The sequence below is a fragment of the Leptonotus elevatus genome, chromosome 6, assembly GCF_054856555.1.
Source record: "Leptonotus elevatus isolate MCC_2025b chromosome 6, RoL_Lele_1.0, whole genome shotgun sequence".
NCBI classification, from domain to species: domain Eukaryota; kingdom Metazoa; phylum Chordata; class Actinopteri; order Syngnathiformes; family Syngnathidae; genus Leptonotus; species Leptonotus elevatus.
The window spans coordinates 16178457-16199032 of NC_141244.1; the positions used below are offsets into that span (position 1 = coordinate 16178457).

At 38.7% G+C, this 20576-nt stretch overlaps 1 protein-coding gene across 2 annotated transcripts in view; it reads left to right on the plus strand.

Annotated features, from left to right (window-relative positions):
* Positions 1-42: 42 nt before the first annotated feature.
* LOC147172288 (uncharacterized) overlaps positions 43-20576 on the plus strand; it is a 30898-nt gene continuing 10364 nt past the window's right edge. Inside the window, exons 1-9 of one of the 2 annotated variants that reach the window (XM_086077581.1) lie at positions 43-394; positions 496-605; positions 704-850; positions 926-1078; positions 2205-2314; positions 2400-2523; positions 4500-4592; positions 5136-5204; positions 12676-12729. In XM_086077581.1, the coding sequence (XP_085933707.1) occupies positions 328-394; positions 496-605; positions 704-850; positions 926-1078; positions 2205-2314; positions 2400-2523; positions 4500-4592; positions 5136-5204; positions 12676-12729 (927 nt within the window). In that variant the 5' untranslated portion in view covers positions 43-327. Of the gene's footprint in view, positions 395-495; positions 606-703; positions 851-925; positions 1079-2201; positions 2315-2399; positions 2524-4499; positions 4593-5135; positions 5205-12675; positions 12730-20576 lie in introns of both variants that reach the window. The other variant, XM_086077580.1, reaches the window with a different exon arrangement.

Below are 20576 nucleotides of genomic sequence, written 5' to 3' on the forward strand. Positions count from 1 at the left end.
AATTCAAATCGCCACAATAATGATCTGTTGGATTTCAGAGGTAATTTTTTTCATTAGAAAAAGTATTAAAACTGGGATACATTTGGTAAAGTGGGGTAACTATTCGGGTAGTTTGAACAGCAGCCACGGTTTCGTACAGCATGGGCACATTTTTGTTCAATATGTCTACTGTGAGTCGCCGTAGCTGACAGGAAGCTATTGCTCGGCGCATGCGCACCATATAAGATTCTTTTTCGCCTCTGCTTTCCATGTGTTTTGGGGCTCAATTTGTGAGAATCTGCTCTTAAAGTCCAAATTGTTGAAACGTAAGGCATCGAATTTCTCATTATGGGAGGGCAGACTAAGGCTAAAAAGAAAAACAAGCCCAAGAGGAAAGACAACCGCCCAAACAACGGTAAGGTAGTGATTAACAGTATGCATGTACGGATGCCATAACATTACCATGCCAAAAATGGCCAAGCTTACCATCCCTCTTTATACGTTTTATTACTCAAGACGCAGGCATAGTGGGCTTGACACCCCAGGAGAGGATGAAAGTGAGAATGCATGAAAAGGCAAGAAAGAAAACAGCTGCCAAATACTCTGTTGAGCAGCTACTAGAAAAGGTACAATTGACAGCAATACAACCTGTTAAGTGTGACATTGTTGCCCTGGTTTTGTGTTTCTTCACGTTAACTTTATCATAGCGTTTTGTGTTGCACAGACTGAAGAATGCATGGACAGTTTTGACTTTGAGATGGCTCGACTCTATTGTCAGCGTGCCCTGGACCTGGAGTCCACCAACCTGCAAACTCTTGACATGTTGGGACACATCTCCTCTGAGCTCGGAGACACAGAGAAAGCTAAAGGGATATCCTTTACTGTGGATTTCATCTTTAATCATACCTTTGACTGGTGCCAGTAGCCTCCTTGACTTATCATGCACGTATTTCTGCGTGCTGTGGAGCTCAGCCCAGATGTAGGTCACAGTAAGTACATGTACCTGGGACAACTGCACACAGGTCAGGAGGCTGTTGACTATTACACCAAAGGGATACAAGTCCTAGTCTCTGTATTGGACAAACAAGCACAGACCACTGTGAGTGATACTGATTGAAATATAAGTCCAATATCAAATCAACCTGTAATCTAATCTTGTATGTATTTCTATCTCTATCTATCTATCTTTTATATATATATATATTTATCCATTAATCATGTATGTATCCATCCACATTTCTTTACCATCCATCCATCCATTACAAGCTTTCTATGTACCCGATGCATTCTACTGTTTTGTCACAAGGTGGTGCTCTTGATGTATGAAAACATTCAATTACTTTCTGGTTATCTGACATTGACTTTTAAAATAATGACGTGCTAGTTGTGATACTCGGTGTTAAAGGTTGCTAACATGTCATAAAAGTAGAATATATTTTTGTTCATGAACTGTAAAAGCTTAACATTTATAAATATTTTTTTTGTGAAAATAGGGTGTTCTGTTGTTGCTCCAAAGGAAAACAAAATCATGTAAAACTTATAGCTCAATGTATTGATTAAAATATTTTATTTTTCCTTAAAATACAAAATGTGCTGATACATGTTAAAATAATAATAAAATCAGGGTAAAGGAACATGTAACTGATCATAAACAAATATCAGAATTCATAACTTTGAGTTTTAGTGCTGTTTGTCTTTTATACAGTACTAATACTATCTATATTGTATATAATCATATATGTTAGTGTATGATATGACAAATGACGCATTTAAAAAAATAATAAAATACATATTTACAAAACTTACACAAACGTGTACATGTCTATTTAGGCATATACACTGGACCCCTGCATAATTCTGCTTATGGATTCATATATCCCAAATAAAAACAACACAAAATGAAAAAAAAACAACAATTTCTTTTTAGCCCACCGTTTTTTAAAACTAATTTCCCCCACCCGCATAAAATGTATGTATACATGCATACGATTTATAATCTGTCATTTTGACATTTAAAGCAAGCAAAAAGCAGCATAACAAACATACATTGTACTCCGATTTCATTTAAACTTTGTAGAGAGGTCAGAGGTTGTTCACGGGCCACCATATTCAATTATGGCGAGGATCTGAAAAAAGCTAGACAAGAGTATATTTCCACGTATACGTACGTGGTGATTATTAAACTACTAAAACAATGTCTAATTGTGGCCTTGTCTTAAAAGCAGGCCCAGGCCGGAGCTGCGGCGCATGTCGATGAGGATCCTGAACTCCCGACGATGAAGGATGTTAGCGTGGCTTACTGCTCCATCGCAGAGCTTTACCTAACAGATCTCTGGTAATTGAGAACATAATTTGACTTCTGTATTCTCTCTTCATGTCTATTTGGTTTAATGACTTGAGATTTGTAAATATGTGTGCAGCATGGAGGAGGGAGCTGCTGACAAGTGCAGAGAGTTCATTGAGAGAGCGTTGCGGTATCACCCTGGCAACCCCGAAGGCCTCCAGCTCATGGCCAGCTACTTGTTCAGTACTGGGAAAAATCAGGTCAGGTCATGCACGCACGCACGCACGCACGCACGCACGCACGCACGCACGCACACACACACACATACGCTCATGGGATGAATTATCACCACATTAAAGGAGGAATATGCTGAGTTAATTATTAATCAGCAGATGGACACTTAAATGATCAGTTGCGCAAACACTCAGGAGATCATGTGGATTGGAAGGCTTATTATCAGGTAGATCTTTGAGGTCATATAATTGTCGAACTATGAGAGATATTTAGGGGCAACTGATTGGACTGGTTGAAGTTAAAATGTTCCGAGAACATTCATTCATTTTGGAGGCGGGGCTCGAAGGCGAGCATCTGGTGGCCGGGCCCTGCCCATAAAAGCTACGTGGGTCCCCCTTCCCATGGGCTCAACACTTGTGGGAGGGACCAAAGGGGTCGGGTGCGTAGTGAGCTGGGTGGCAGCCAAAGGCGGTCCGACCCCCGGCTACTGAAGCTAGCTCTGGGGACATGGAATGTCACCTCTATGGCAGGAAAGGCGCCCGAGCTGGTGTGCGAGGTCGAGAAGTTCCGACTAGATCCTCCGCCTCAAAACACAGCTTGGGTTCTGGTACCAATCCTCTCGACAAGGGTTGGACACTCTTCCACTATGAAGTTGCCCACGGTGAGAAGCGCAGAGCAGGTGTGGGCATACTTATTGACTATGTCTCTCGGCTGACCTGGGAACGCCTTGGGATCCCGTCGGAGGAGCTGGTTGAAGTGGCTGGGGAGAGGGAAGTCTGGGCTTCCCTGCTAAAGCTGCTGCCCCCGCGACCCGAGCCCGGATAAGCGGCAGATGATGGATGGATGTTTAAATGATGACTGGAGGAGTTTTTCTGTTCAGTACAAGGACATGACTTCTAGTATGAGTGTTCAGTCAGCCATGCAGTTCATACGGTCAGCATAAGCATTTCATAGCCTTCGAGCTGGTTTGAGCAAGTTGCTCTCAAATTCACTTCCAACTTTCGAATAATTTAAAAAGAAGTTCCTTGCAAAATGAGTTGGAGACGGTCCACGTATCAAGTGAAAGGTCATAAGCTGACCTTTCCAGGAAATGTCTTTGCTATGTAAGAAATGAGAACATTATTTTGGATTTTCATTTAATTAAATCCTGATGAAGGTCTGGCCAACCTTTCACAACCCTCTGTCCATTTCTACACACCTTTTTCTTTTTTGACATTTTAATTACACATATTCTAAGTAATAAGAAATAAAGTGGAACCCATGTATTGAAATGGGTTTAGTGATGGTTTTGCATGTACAATGAATTACACAAGGACGTGTCTTATACTGTAAAAGAATCTTTTGCAAATGTGTTCATGGCTAAAAAAAGACATTTTCATTCTGAATAGCTGTTCATTGACTCAAAGGACTATTATCAATTACTTTGTATACAATTATGTTGAATAAAAAAAATCCTTTGTGCTAAAAAATGTCCTTCAGTGTCCATTTGTTATGATAGAAAGATGTACAACTGCATTTTATGACTGCCTTACAATTAAATTATATTCAAAATAATGTGCTTCTCAGAAGAGATATTGCATTAGAATGATCAACATTCTGACAAAAGTATTTGTCAGGAACTGAAATTAGAAGGAGAAAAAAAGGGTTTGGCTCAGTAGATGTTGGTATTTGTGGGATTTTTACTGAAATAAATTGTGTAAGCCCAGAAATGTCATTGATCAGATCAAGTTCCTCTGCACCAAACTCATCCAAACCTTTATGGACCTAGCTTTGCACACTGGGACATGTTGCAACAAAAAATGAATTGTACCAGAAATACCAGTTGCTAACTGTAGGGGGCAGGCTCGCTCCATTGAGAGAATCCCATGTCTAGGTTTTTGATTGCTGGACCCTATAGACCTGTACAGGAACCCACCCTATGGATATTAGTTTATATGAGAACAAATGTGTGTCTTGATTGTTATGGTTGTTTTTGTACTTCTTTACACTGTGGCGTCCTTAGGAAGGCAAAGAATACTTGTTGAAGAGTGTCAGACAGTGGCTGCCTGCCCAGAATCACACTGAAGCTTCCTCCAGCCTAGAAGATGACATGCAGGTGAGTTGGAGCCTCTCTGTCATCAGCCGACGTTTGTTTTACTTTTATTTATAAAACACTGTTGCCTAAAAGGATTTTCACAGAGCACTTTGCCACGAGCACAAACACCAGCAAAGATAAAAAGGAGAAGATAATGAAAAAAAGGATCATAAAAGTTCAATGTGGAAGCGACATTATGTTAAACTGTGTAATTTTGTGTGAGGAGTGTGCAAGTGAAAAGAAACAGAATAACGATTACAAAGGATGTGATGAGGAAGAGAAACTTTAAAAATACAACTCATTCTTTATGTGACCTGAGTTTGCATAAATAAATAGCGCAAATGTGCTTATGACATGATACAACAATCCCACAGTGGCGCCGTCATTGTTTCGCTTATCTTCCACAGCAGCTTGATCCAAACTCGGACTGCTGTCATGTTCGCGGTGATTAACAACCACGTGGCCGCGGAACGTCCCCTACCTTGAAATTGGATCTTGCCATTATCGGACATTTGTGCGAGAACCGTGGTTGTGTAAATGCTCCTATTGTCCCCTCTTCCATAGAACCAGATCCCGCCGTATGAGTCCCGCATCACCACAGCCAAGCTTCTCGTCGAAAGCGAGGAGTATGAGGTAAAAAGATGTGTGATGAGCTCAAACAATTTTGCTTTTTGTTGTCGCCCTGTTTGGGTTTGGTGGCAGGAGGGCAGCGGAGCGCTTTTGCTTTCCAGTGAATAGCTTGGAAGGTGTCAAGGTCATGGCCGGTCTTTATCCCTTCCAGAGTCCTGTGTCAATAATTGAAGACTGGTATTTGCAGTGTGGGGCAAGGCTACTAGGCTGCTCGAGGAGAGAATGAACAAAAACTAGAGTGGCACTCAGTAGACCTTCACCAAGGTCGAACAATCAATTACAATGTGTCAATCTGACTGAGACATCAGGACAACGCTGATACTCCAGTTCAGTAGTTGGGGGTGATGCAAATTATAAAGTGCCAACTCCCACACATTGCAAGCTTTCATTTAGCTTCATCTATTGGAGGGGCCACACTTCTGTCCAATGTAAGAACAGCGTAACAGTTGAATAAAAAAGAATAAACAACCTTGTACCTTTTGTATAAGATTTAAAAGTTTTCTTCCTTTCACTATACCTCCATTGTGCAAAGTGTATTGTAAATTGGTAGAACTGGAACCTCTAGTTGAACACTATTGAAGTTGTACAATGTGCACGTCAGCCAAATGAAAAAAAATAATCATTTTGTTCCTTGAAACTTGTGCAAAAACTCACGTTTGGACAACTATTATGTGTATCTAAGACCTCAGTATACCTCAACATGTCAGTTCAGAAGACTCCAGTGTTAATGTACATGTTGTGACGTGTTTAGCTAGTGTGTATGTTTTTCCGATTTACTGATATACATTGATATTTGAAAAAGGTGCATCTCCAACTGTCCGTGCCTATCTGCAGGGAATTTGGTGTGCTCAGTAGTTGACTTGTGACTGTTATGATGGTACTTTCATGTGATTCCTTTATGATTCTAATCTTCATACTTACTATACTCAACAAAAATATAAACGCAACACTTGTTTTTACTCCCATTTTTTATGAGATAAACTCAAAGATCTAAAACTTCTTCCATGTACACAATATCGCCATTTCTCTCAAATATTGTTCACAAACCATTCTAAATCTGTGATAGTGAACACTTGTCCTTTGCTGAGATAATGCATCCCACCTCACAGGTGTGCCATATCAAGATGCTGATTAGGCACCATGATTAGTACACAGGTGTGCCTTAGACTGCCCACAATAAATTGCCTGTCTGAAAGGTGCAGGAGGGGGGGGGGGGTTTCTGGGCAATCAGTATTGAGTGGTGCAAATGATAATTTCTGCAATATTCCTAGGAAGTTGCAATGTCTCATCACTGGAGTGTTATATTTTAGAACAGGCGCGTGGGCTACCTAGTGCCTATGGGCAGCACGTTAGTGATCCCCGCTCTAGCCATCCATGCTTAGTGGAGGTATAAACGAAGCTGGAGTGCTAGTTGCTGCCATGATGTTTTTTATAACTGCACACTCGCCGGCTTAATCACCCATCAATTTCCCATATTAATTACCCTGATTTTTTGCGGCTAAATGCTTGTCGGTTCAGTGCAGAACCTCACACTCATTAGCGTTTGAAGCCATTTTCTGTGATTTCCGCCACACTAACAGCGGTTCGGCTATATCCTGTTCTGATCCACTGATTAATTTGTGCTCTCTCTCGTTGAGAGGTTTACGGTTATTACAGGAGGTGGCGGTGGGAGGAGAGGATGGGCCGTCAGGTGTGTCAGTGAAATGACAGCGTCTCAGTTCACAGTTTCTGACACGTCGTTTGTCTTCATCCGGCTGTCGGTGTCACCAGCTGCAGACACTTTGTGACTGCTTCATAAATAATAACATCAGTGTTTTGCTGCGTGAGCATGTATGCATTTATATTCATTTACAGCTCCCGCACACCATTTTTGTTCTGCATCTATTTTTGCAATTTGGAAGCTTGTGACGGGAAATGAGTTTAAAGGCGGTGGCAATCTTTTATTATTGTCCGTCTTCTCACAGTCTGAGACTAATCCTGATTGAATATGAACACACATACACATACTCCTAGCAGAATATGAAGCCATCAAACTACATTCACAAAGTTTTGTGCTCTGTAAAGTTTTTGGTTTGAAGGCAGCCCTTGCTAGCGTTTTGCCAGAAACTGACCATTTGTCCATATTTTCCTCCATCGTGTGTTTTGTTTGGTCTTGCGGAACAGCGCCAAGGCTTTGAAATTTTCACATGTATCCTTTTGCCAAAGAAGCATACTGCACGTCTAACGGTGCATTTTGGAAGAGCAACAGTGTTAGAAGAAAAACACCTGTTTGTGTTGAGCTCTTTTTCTGATGGATCCAGTTTGGCCCTGCATGTTCCCTCCACTAGTGTGTGGGTTGGAATTGGAGTAAATGAAGGGTTTGCCAAAATAAATACAAGAATCACAGCCAAGTAAACTTTGGTGTGTGTGTGTGACAGTCTCTCAATAATGATTATGGTAATAGATTAAATTGCATAAAAATACACTTGTTATTTTGCTACTTATTTATTAGTAAAAGATCTCAATGAAATTGCAGATCGAATGAGATTTTAAAAATGAAGTGTGTTAAAGGTAATTCAACACCGGTGTGCAACATCTGCACTGAATCTTAAGTGTATTGCTTGCAATTTAATCTCTGTCAAGGCTTTACCTTTTCAAAATTGTGAAAGCTTTCCTTTTCTAAGATGAGTGCATTGAAAACAGCTCAGCAATAAATGAGAGCATTCATTTGGCTGAGGAAGTGAAGTATTTCACAGCCCTTCGCACTATGCGAGCCTTGACCTCAACAACTTCAGAATGAGATTCAATTTTAAGTATACAAAACATACATGTCTCTAGTTTGATCATTTTAATCTAATAAAGGAATAGTTCAAATAATGTAAAAAAAAAAAAAAAAAAAAGGAGTTGCATGATTGCTATTTTGGGCATATGTGAAAGTGGTTGCCTTGTGATACTTATTCAATCGACATTCAACTTAGCTGCTTGAGGATTCTTTTATTGCTCATTTTAGGGATGTTATGAATGGAAGAATTAATAACTGACAGGCAACTGTGTGATAATCGACTGTGCGGAGCACAAATTTGAGCTCCTTGACTTTATTTCCTTTGTGTTATAATGTTTTTACCGTACGTTTAGATTTTAAAACAGGAAGTTGTTTTCATTTATGGTGGACCCCGACATACATGAGTTTCGGCAACCTCAAATCCATCTTTTTGCAGTTTCCCCCCCATATTTTTTTTTAAATATGACAACTTTTGTGTTTGTTTATAGTGGAAAAGACTTATAGGAGAAAAAAACGTAATTGGAGATTTATCAGCGTCCATCAGACTTTTTGGGGGATTCATTTACCCCACGACCACCGTACCCCCGAACCCTCTCCAATGCATTTTAATTTTACCAATTTCATTGGCTCGGTCCCAATCTCCGACGAATAACACGTGTCCACTGTATATTTAAAGGGACATTGTGTATCATTTAGCACTATCTAACTAATAGCTCGTTCATTAATTTGAATAATATGCCATAATCATAGGTCTCGTTTTCATTACAAATGAGTCTGCACCAAGCTCAAACCTGTCGGCAATGTTTCAAGCAACATTTTAACATTCATCCCAGCCATACAAGTGTATTACTTTAATAAAAGACTCTTTGACTTTGTTTGTCTTTTTTTTGGTATAAATATAGTCACGGGCCCCTTAATTCACCGCAGGAAGCAGACATTCAGTCAGACGGGCGTTCAGTCCCTTGACAGCTATTAAGGTGTCTTTCAGCATATTAATTAGTTGATGGCTGGTTTCACTCCTCTGCTCTTGTCACTCTTGTTTACTTTTTTTGTCTTTGAACGTTTGTGTTCAGAAATGTAGCTCACGAAGGCATGTCACTTGTACTTTCCAATGAGTTAGACCTGCCATGGTTGTATTTATTTACTTACGCGTTACTCTGTGTGTGTGTGTGTGTGTGTGTGTGTGTGTGTGTGTGTGTGTGTGTGTGTAAGAGTGTTCATGTGTAGGAGATATTGTTTGCCCTCGCTTGTGGAGTGATTTGTCTTTCACATCTCTCTGCTGCTGCACGCCGGTAAAATGGTTCTGTTAAACCAAATTGCCTCCAGATTGCTCAAAGTGCACACAACAGCTATTAAAAATGAGTTCCTCCCTAACGGCGATTCTCTCTTTTTTTTTTTCTTTCTGGGAAATAAAGGTGCTGAAATAAAGAGGGCAACGTGTACCTAGTGACTTTGAGGCGTGCACATTTATCTTTGTGGTGCTGCTGCTGTTCACTGACCACTTTTGTGTTGTTTATGATGCAGCTTTTTGCCCCATCTTCTCAGCAAGCGGCCGCTCTCTTCCCCCATAGCCGTGCAGATATATTAATCTTCTTGCTTGTTGTTGTTTAGTGTGAAGCAGCTTAAGAAGATCTGAATCTTTAATCATGGACCCCCAGGGTTGACCAATGTAGTTAGGAAGCTCGGCACTTGGCCATGATGGAACGGTTATCGCTGCTCACTTATCGTAGCTCCCAGATATCTCTTGTTCTATTTTTGTTACGCTAAAAAAACCCGCCTGTTCACACCCAGACAGATCTTTGCTGCCATCTCTTACACCTTCCCACGTTAAATTACTGTTTGTCACAGCGCCGTGATTTACGGCGCGGCCCTGCCAGACATGTGGCGTAAACATTTTTGATTGGCGAGTGCGATCGAACGTATTGTAGGCTAAATGCTACAAACATAGCATATAGGGTTGCACGATTTTGTAAAATCATGCGATATGCCATTTAGTTGCTGAATATAGCGATATCGATATTATTAAGATATTTAATGTGTGCCTAAAGAAATGACATTTTTATTATCTAATGAAAAAAAAATGTTTTTCATGCAGCAAAATAAGCCAACTATTCTTAGTGAATTCATTGTAATTATCTCTTGATAATGTTCAACTATTGTATTGTGGTGCATATTTTAGTTAGCAGCTAACTGGTCAAATTACGATAAAAGCATAAAATTCCATATGAAACTTATTGCATGTCTGCGATGTGCATATTGCATGGCCAATATCGCGATATCGATATTTTTTTTGATATATTGTGCAGCCCTAAGAGCAAATTTTCCCATAATGCCAAAGGGCATTACTTGCACATGCAAGAGTGGGGAAAAAAACACTATTTTGGAACATTTTGGCCTACATTATACCTATTGGTTTGAAAATTAAGTAAATCAATAATATTTATCTGTAATTTATGATTTGTTTTTATGTCTGCAGTACATAATTTGCATTCTTTCATTCTATAATGTCACAATATTGACTTGTGCATGGACAAGGAAAAAAAGCAATTTTTTTTGTATGCATTTGGCATATATGTTCTAAAAATAAGTAACGTGTTTGTAATTTTTAGGATTTATTATATCTGCTATGCATGATTTGCATTCAATATTTTTCCCATAAAGCCGCAGGATGCGCACGTCCATACCGCATTGCATTATGGGAAACATGCCAAACCTAAATCATGCACTACAGACATTATAATGAATCATAAAAGTTACAAATAAACACTATATTTTTACTTAATTTTCAAATGGGATGCTATAATGTGGGCCAAATGCTTACTCATGTGCAAGTAATACCCCGTGGCATTATGGGAAAATATGCTATGTTTGTAGCATTTAGCCTACAAGTACGTTCGAACACTGTACAAGTATGTATTTGAATTAGGGGTGTCAGGCGATTTAAATTTTTAATCGTAATTAATTGCATGGCTTTAATAGTTAACTCACACGATTAATCACAAATTTTATATCTGTTCTAAATGTACAATATTTTTTTTCTAAGTTTCATACTCTTGTTAACATAAAGGTGGAAAAAATGTTTAACTAATAGAAACATGGCTGCATCTTTTAGTCATTGATACAGTAATTTCATAATTCATAAAATTGAGTTCAAATTAAAAGATGTAAAAAAATGTGTGATTGATTTGTGTTTAGGTCAATTTTCTGCCACTAGATGGCATAATTGCATTTGTAAGACGTTGGTGAAAGCTCAGTGGATTTTTCTTTTCACATTAAGAGCGATCTAATCTTTAACATGAAATAATTTATGAAATTCTGCACATTCTTTAAATTTTAAAATACAACTTGACCCCAGTTTCCACAAATATATGCATTATTATCCTATTTATTACTACTAAATTTTGAGGTGGACGTGGAATTCGCCTAGTACAGGCTTCCCAAGTAAAGGCGGGTCATTAATCTCGCGTTAAAAAAAAATTGTGGCGTTAAACAAACTTTAAATTAACTGTTTACTCCACATTGGTACTTCTACGCTTCCGTAGTGATATGAAGACAGTCAAACAGATATTTCTAAGGCTGGGCATGAATCCATCTATCATCTTCTGGGATTAGATGTTTTTGTTTGGCTATTTTTAATTAGACATCAGTTAATAAAAGACCGCAGTTTTTCATGCGATAATTAGTCCAACAATCACTCAACTGAAATTGGCACTTGCATGCTCTTAACGAGATATTCTCAATTAACCCGTCTCTCCCTCTGTGCATCCTGGCAGCACACCTCTTTATTGCCTCCGGAGCCGCACACGCTTAATGAAAAGAGAACTCCAAAGAGCAAGAGGAAGGACGGTGGAATTCAGAAATTCCCCAGCAAATAAGATTGCCATAACAAGAGCTTGCTGATTGCACTTACTCTTTTGTGTAACTGCAGTGTGACGTGCGTCTGCGCGCACACTTTCGATTGTGCGTGCCTTTTATTCTTGCCCTTCACCACGGGTGATTGGCTAACAGTCGCCTTCAACCCGAAGTTGACAAAAATCAATAAATCATCACCTGGGGCCTCTCAAGCGCGCACACACACAGCCCAACCACAGGATCCACAGGAAGAGAGTGAGAGCAAAACAAACACAGCCTACCTGAGTCGAGGTCTGTTTTCCGTAATAGAACCTTCCCACAGCAACTGACCCAAACAATGACGCTCTACAGCAAAAGGTCAGCCAACATTTGACTCCCTTTCATAGCTGAAAGCGTCCCCGCAGGGCGCCAAAGAGAACGATTTAGAAAAATAGGTGTAAGTGGGGCGAAATGCGGACTACGGCTCGCACTGCTATTTAGATTAATCAGAGTGGCGAGCCGGGCGGAAACAAACAGTGGATTGACTCCAAATGTCATTAAATAGATTAAAAAAGGCTATCGGGTAGAGCAGCTTAAGTGCCTATTGACTGGGCAATAAGCACTGCTGAGCGTGTCTGTCGATGTCTATGCCTGTTGTCTTGTCTTTGTATCTACAGCCTAGTGTATATTGGATGCAGGCTGGCCAGATGCTTATCAGATCTTTTGGTCTCTGATTGATCTGGCTGCCTAGGAGATTCAACAGTGTGTGTTTGTGGGTTTCTGCTGGAGGGTTTTTCTCATTTAGTTTTTTTCTTACTTTGCAAAGCTCCTAACTTTTCATTGTAATTGCGTCTCATCTCTGGTTTTCTCTTTGCTCATTAGATGGCAGTGGAAGTACTTGAGGGTCTTCTGGAAGAGGACGATGAGGTTGTTCAGGTAAGCACTAAAGCAAAAGCTTAGAATAGGAAAAAAAAATCTTTATCAGCCATGCCTGCCTAGGTACCCATTATTATTTCTACAAAATGATCGTAATTTCTCATGAATAACCCCCCCCCCCTCCAAAATCACCCTTAAAAATCTTCTTTTCCCCTCTGTACTTGTGTATAATACAGTTCCCCGATTTGATGGTACCCTTTATTATCAGAGTGAATAATATGAATTATTGAAACCATACCATCGATCCATTTTCTTAACCGCTTATTCCTCACAAGGTGGTCGGGAGGGAGGAAATAGAACCAAGTTTTAAAAAATGGGAAAAGAGCTTAGTTTCTAACCTGGATTTAAAAGCATTTACACTCTTTTTAAAACTTAATTTTTTTTTTTTTTTTTTAACCAGATCATAAAATGTAAATGCTTTTAAATCCTGGTTAAAAACTAAGCTCTTTTCCCATACCTATGATTAAGGTCTTTCAAAGTATTTTTAAAATCATGATTTTGAAAATCTTCTTCTTGCACTGTACGCTATTTTAGTAAGCTTTTTATTTATTATTTATTTACTTTGCTTTTAAACCTCTGACTCTACCTGTAACTTCTTTTAAATGTACTGTTTATAAATTTGTGATTCTATTTTTTATTTTATTTTATCAAAAAAAAATTGGGTTAATTACCCCTACCCTACTACCTAGGTACTGGACTAACAATGTGTTTAATATTATTATTTTTTATTTCTTATTAATCCCCCTTTATAATACCCTCCCTTCATGTTTTCCTCCAGACTAAATTAGTTTTCTTCTAACTAGGATCTACAAAACCTTTCACTGAGAAATAATGATCCAAATATTTATTACTTCAAGTTTGGGCTGTTCATTCATATGGACTACGGCTATTTGTAATCATGGGAGCAATCTCATTTGTAAGTCTTATTTTTGGTCCACATATATCATTCCGCTCTCACCGCAGAAGCAATTTGTGTTTGTTGAATGGCTTTGACAAGGAAGTTGCAAAATAAGGTGTTAGAGATATCAAGAAGTATTCTCCATGTTCATATCTTTTTCGCACATTGAATTATTCATAATCCTTTCTGGAAAGTCTTTTGCATCGAAAGCATCATGGTATGTACAATATGTGTTGCCGCACATGCTCTCATCCCCTGTCAGTTATATTGATGCTCTTCTGGATGAATGACATATCCTCATTCTATTCAGTTCATTTTCCAAATTAATTAGGTATATCTTGGCAAGGTTTTACCATTTCTTTGATCTGTTGTATTCATCGTGTCATGTACAGCGTGTTTTGGGTGACAAAAAGAAAATCTGTGTTTTGAAATGCCCATTAGATACAGCATAACCCAGATTGGTCTTCCGGCTTGTTCCGTGCTGCACTTCTTCTCCAGTTTATTGTTTTTCGGGTTGTCCTGCCAAAAGTCGGCAGTCAAGCAGACAGACAAACCACCCGCAGAGCAAACATTACCTCTTTGGCAGAGACAGCGATGGTTTTAGAAGTTACTCCACTTGTGTTTTGCAGCCGAGTCTAAATTGCAGTTCGCTTCACAGGTCAGCTGTTGGTATTGACGGCTGTTTCCCTCAGTTGTGCAAGCAATTGAGCAGACAGCTTTGTAGACAGGATTACATGCTGGAATATCAATCTCCTTGCCAAAAAAGACAATAAGTCTGATGCTTGGAAAGAAGTGTGAATGTAGTTGATAATTATATAATGTAATAATATTGTTATATAGTTTAGCAATGGCAGCACAGTGGGGGTAAGTAGCACTCCTGCCTCACAGCTTTGAGTGTTGGGTTACATAAACTTCATAGCGCCTTTGCAAAAGAAGGACATTTAAAAATATTTTTAGTAGGGGTGACATGTCCACGTGAAAATTTTGCAGTAGTAAATGGAAGAATAATGCATATATTTGTGGAGACCGGGGTCAAGTTGTATTTTACAATTTAAAAAATGTGCAGAATTTCACAAATTGCTTCATGTTACATATTAGAAAAGAGCTGTCACCAACAGCTTACAAATACAATTATGCCATTTAGTGGCAGAAAAATGACCAACACAAATCAATATCACTTGTTTTTTGTTTGTTTTTACAGCACATTACATATTTTTAATTTTAACTAAATGTTATGAATTATTATGAAATTACTGTATCAATGACTAAAAGATGCAGCCACATTTCTATTAGTTTAATTTTTCCCCCCTATTTTATGTTAACTAGAGTATGAAACTTAGAAAAACACATTTTGTTGTAGAACCGATATAAAATTTGCGATTAATCGTGAGTTAACTGTTGAAGTCATGTGATTAATTAAGATTAAAAAAATTTAATCGTCTGCACACCTAATTTTCAGTTTTTAGTATTTTGGGACCCTTCAGGAAAAGTCATCAAATTTATGACTGAAAGAATGACATTTGGAGTGTTTCTATTGCTGTCAAAAGACAAAAGGGGACATATTTGACCTCAACATTATGTAAGCAAAATCTTCTGCTGTCTTTGATTGTGTGGTATTCTTTTCACATTTTTCTATTTCTTGCTTCTGCCGTGAGTTAGGAACTGCATGTTCATTAGCAAGGGGCGTGAATGGCAGTATTTTTATGTGCGCTAGCAGGAACTCTCTAGTCCCTCAGCACTTGAAATCCCCACGGTGAGCAGCGCAGAAAGCGAAGGTGCGCCACTGAGTGTCAAAGAGCACAACAGTGTCTCTCCCACACTCCCCCTCAGGCTCAGCCTCCCACACAAACATATTCACACACACACACACACACACACACACACACACACACACACACACACACACACACACACACACACACACACACACACACACACACACACACACACACACACACACACACACACACACAACCTCAGTTGACAGATTGAGAGCAGTCATCAGGGGGCTGAACTTTAAAACTTACTATAGAGATTTAGCTGTGACACTGGCTGCGAGTGGGCATTTGGCCAATTGCAAATGCACACTCTAGTTTTAATGGTCAAGAAGTGTTTAGTCAGAGTTTTTACTGCACACATTATATTTTGTACAGTACAGTAGATAAATTTGTTCCTGCCGGCTCGTCTTCGCTTTTGCTTGTCAGAAAAGCAAAGCAAGCAGCACAAACATTCGTTCCACTTCCTCCCAAATTCAAATTCAAAGGTGTTGAATTGATTCATGATTCTATTGTTCTTTCCTGAGCGGTGCCATATGGGAGTTAAGATAGGCCTCCACTTTGAAATGACAAGCGGTTTGATTGACAGAAGCGGCATTTATTTAATTGAATCTTGTGTGACTCTGTCTTGGGTTGTTGAAGGGTAAAGGAGAGCTTTTGAAGTTCTTAATTAGACAGCTTGCTTGGTTGGCTTCATTTTTGGTTAAGATTTTTTAAAATCTTCATTTATGCAAACTTTTCACAGAGGACCATCTGTAAAGTGTTTTATGCTTGTATGTGTTATACCATGGTTGAGAATTATTCCTTCAAACTATATACTTTTTTCTTTCTTTTTTTGATAAGTCCAATGAAGTTAAACATAAAAAAAGAATATGGGAATTTACAAATCATGTTCAAACTATATTTAATTGAATACACTACAAAGACAAGATATTTAATCTTCAAACTGATACATTTGAATGTTTTGGCAAATAATTATTAACTTATAATTTTACGGCTCCAACCCAACAAAAAAAGTTCAGCGTAACTGGAGAAATCGCTGCATGTAAGCAGCAAGGCCGAAAACCAACATTGAATGCCCGTGACCTTCGATCCAGTCATTCGGCACTGCATCAAAAACCGACATCAATGTGTAAAGAATATCAGGAACACTTCAGAAAATGTCAGTAATTACAGTTTGGCGCTACATCCATAAGCACAACTTAATACTCTATTATGCAAAGCAAATGCCATTTATCACCAAGGCCCAGAAACACCGCTGACTTCTTTGGGCCCAAGCTCACCTAAGATGGAGCGATGCAAAGTTGAACCGTTTTCTGTGGTCTGACGAGTCCACATATCATATATGACAGAATAAAAGCCTACATGATGAAATAAGAGGGATTAGACAAAACAAGAGTGACTATTAATGGACCATAGAAACTGCATAGTAACTGCATATCAACTGACCACATAATCATTATAAGAAACATAACTGCATAAAACTTGACAAACTAAGTGTGGCTAAAACACACTATCACCATATGGGACATAGTAACTGTATAATCACATTACCTCCGTAACACAATGATCCCATGACCCAACCCAAAACACAGTCAACTATGACCCAGTGACCCAACCCAAAAAACAATCCTAGCAGTTATTATGATTTTTTTATTGTTCCTGACTATAAAATAGTCATATTCAGTTTAAAGGGGAAGTCAACCAAAGCAAATCTTTTTTACAATAATATGTTCTATGGAGCCCCACTAGTCTAAATACGGTATTCTGATTAATATTGCGTTAGTGGAATATGAGTTAAGCAGCAAAATCCAGCATTTTTATCCATCTCAGGCGGCGGCCATTTTGCCACTTGCTGTTGACTGAAGATGACATCAGTGTTGCTCAGGTAGCAACCAATCATAGCGCAGCATCAGAAAACAGGTGAGCTCTGATTGGTTGTTGCCTGAGCTCTGAACAACATTGTTGTCATCTTCGGTCGACAGCAAGTGGCAAAATGGCCGCCCCGTGAGATGGATAAAAACGGCTGAATTTTGTTTCATAACTCATATTCCAAAAATGTAATATTAATCAGAATGTCCTGTTTAGACTAGTGAGGTCATATATAACATATTATTGTCAAGAAATGTTTACAGTTGATTTCCACTCTAAGTAAAGCGAGAAAAGTGCTTCAAAAGTTGAACAAGTAGGAACTTGAGTTAAAACTTTCACTTGTGCAACGCAACTGTATCTTCTTCAGGGGTCTACGTTCTCAGGAAATGTTTCCTTGATTGGAAATGAAATCCTGCTGGTGCTGCAATCATGAGAGCAAAGTCTTTTTATCCAGCACTGCTGATCTTCTGGCAAGTGTGGCTGCAGGGGGTAGCTTCCCACTCAGCATATTTAACAACAATTCTGAATTCAGCACAGCACATCTTGATGTGTGTTTTTTAGTAAAGTGGTCGAGGGACCCTCAATGAATAATGCCAATATTTGTGTTGTGATGCTCACAAAGAGAGGTGGCTGTTGATCTTTGGCCTCACATGAGTCACACATGAACATTTCCAAGTTCATAGAGAGATGATTATGCACATAGTTTTCTTTTAAGAAGAAGACGCCTTTGCGCTGCAACAAGTTTGTACCATGAGCAGCTAATCAGTGCCATTCATACAATGATTGAGTGGGATTCTTTTTTTCCTTTTTTTTTTGTGTGTAAAGCTGCTGCTGCATCTGCCATGTTGTCACTGGAGGCCTTGCCATGGATGATACAGACTGGTGGTAATCACAGATCAACTCCAGATATAATCCAATTTCCCCATAGTAAAGATAGTGTCACGACAGTGCAGCGCTGTGCATATTATTATTCACTCCATTTTGTAAGCTTACCAGATTTTGCTGAAGTATAGCAAAGTGTGATATGTGTCTTTTTCCTCACTGACTCTTGGCAGCGGAAGTTTCTGCTTGATTAATCCAAACGGAAATGGCAGTCTGATTATTGGAAATGGCAGTCTGATTATTGCCGAAGTTTTTTACGCATCCTACTTTGAGACCCTTGTGAATACACTGTTCTTGTAGACATCAATTCCATTTGACCGATTTATTTTGTGAGCACAACATAGGTTACACTTGTATTTGGAGCGTGTTCAAATTGTGATGGTACAAGCATTCTCAGCATGGGTCAAAAATTACTTCTTACATTTTGGTGTATTTGACCCTGTTGCAACCTGATGGTTTGTTAAACAACTGTTATGGTACACACATAGATAAGGCCAAAAAACCATTCATACCCAGTCTGGACTGCTGGCAGGCCATTCTAGTACTTGGACACTTTTGTTACGAAGTGACACTGTTATAAGTGCAGAATGTGGCTTTTCATTGTCTTGCTGAAACAATCAGGAACATCCCCGAATGGCACTTTGTTTGGATGGCAGCATATGTTGCTCCAAAATCTGTGTACCTTTCAGCATTAGTGGTGCCTTCACAGATGTGCAACTAATGCTAGAAGTGTTTACATTCACACTTCAATGAACTCATTCAAACCCAAAAACATGTAAATACGTTTGTTTTTTTTATACTTTGTCCTTCACTCCCCCAAAATATTTATACGTTAAAAAAAGAAGTTTTTTTATGCAAGAGCATACAGAAGGCTTTGATGCAGCTTCTGACATGAAGAGGCGGATTAAAGCAATGGTAGATATGGTGGTGTCAGCAGAGTATAAGAGATTAGCCAGGACCATGTTGCTACAAGCTCTTTTTGTCAGTGTTTTCAACAGGAATGTGAATAATGATGAACTTAACTATTTTAATGCTAATGTTGCAAAACTAATACAAATATACAGTTTGTTTCCTGAAGAAAGAAGAAACTCTTAATCTTTCTTTTGGTAGGTTCCATGTTTTTGTTGCAATAGAACACAATATTCTATGGGCCTTACAAAATCAGTCAAAATCCAGTAAAACAGCCGGGAGCGAAGGAGGTTGCTTCAGTGAAAATGTCTGGGAGTGAATGTGCAAACTGCAGTATGTGTGCCTTTTTAAGTGCCAATGTGGAAGCAAACTGTAAGTAGTATTGATATTTGCAGTGTAAATAATTTTATAAAAGGCAGCAACTGGCCATTTCACTAAATAACTACAAAAAGTGGTTATTTGTGGTAATGAGGTTGTCTTTTCTCTAAATAAGCATAATGCAACACATCCGGAAGCATTTGAATCGAAACGTACTGTGTACGGCTCTAAAGCGGGATTGTGGGAGAGAATTGCAGGTGTCGTCAATGTGAAGGCTTATCTTTGCTCTACATAAACACGGTAATCATACATTTAATGCAACATTGCGTCGTGTAAACATTTTCCGCTGATGTTGTCAGCTTTGTGTTTCCACGAATAGCCTAACAGTAAATGCCTCTCATTATTTGCCACTTTATGTACATTTGTTGAGTTGACACCCACAGGAAATTATATAATTTTTTTCCAGGGAGTTGAAGCCTGAGGCAGTAGGATGTTATATGCATGTTAAACATCCTTAATCAGGTTTGTTGTGCACGTGTAGGAATTGGGGAAGTTTTGTAAATAAAAGTAGAATATAATGATTTGCTAATTATTTTCAACCTACAATTAATTAAACTACAAAAACAATAAATGTATTGTTCTAATTGATAAACTATGCTTATTTTAAAATATACACTCATTTTGAATTTGATGTTCCAAAAAGTGGGGACATGGGCATGTTTACCACTATGTTACATCACCTTTACTTTTGGTTGGTGAAGCTAGATCGGTGGATTTTTTTTTCCTATTCTTACTTGAGTTGCGCACCCTCCCTGGGTCACCGTTTATGTATTTTGTGCTTCATAATGTGCCCACCAATCAGTGCTAATTTTGTCCCGAAAAATTTTTCAGATGAAAATGAAACGGAAATAGAAGCCATTCATTAAGACGATAACTAAAATTGACTGAACATTTTTGTCAATGACTAAAAAGAAAACAACACAGTGACAAAAATTCACTAAATCCAATCAGAAGAAGGAATGAAATGCGGGTGGGAGGGAAAAAAAACACTCAAAAGCTGTTCACTGCCCTTTATTTAATGTTCAAAAATGTTTACATTCATTGTGCAGCTGTAAATTTACGGTAACCTCAAGGCAATTATGCACTTTTTTTTTTTAATTTATGTGAAAAGTTTTAAGCATGTTATTGTCAGT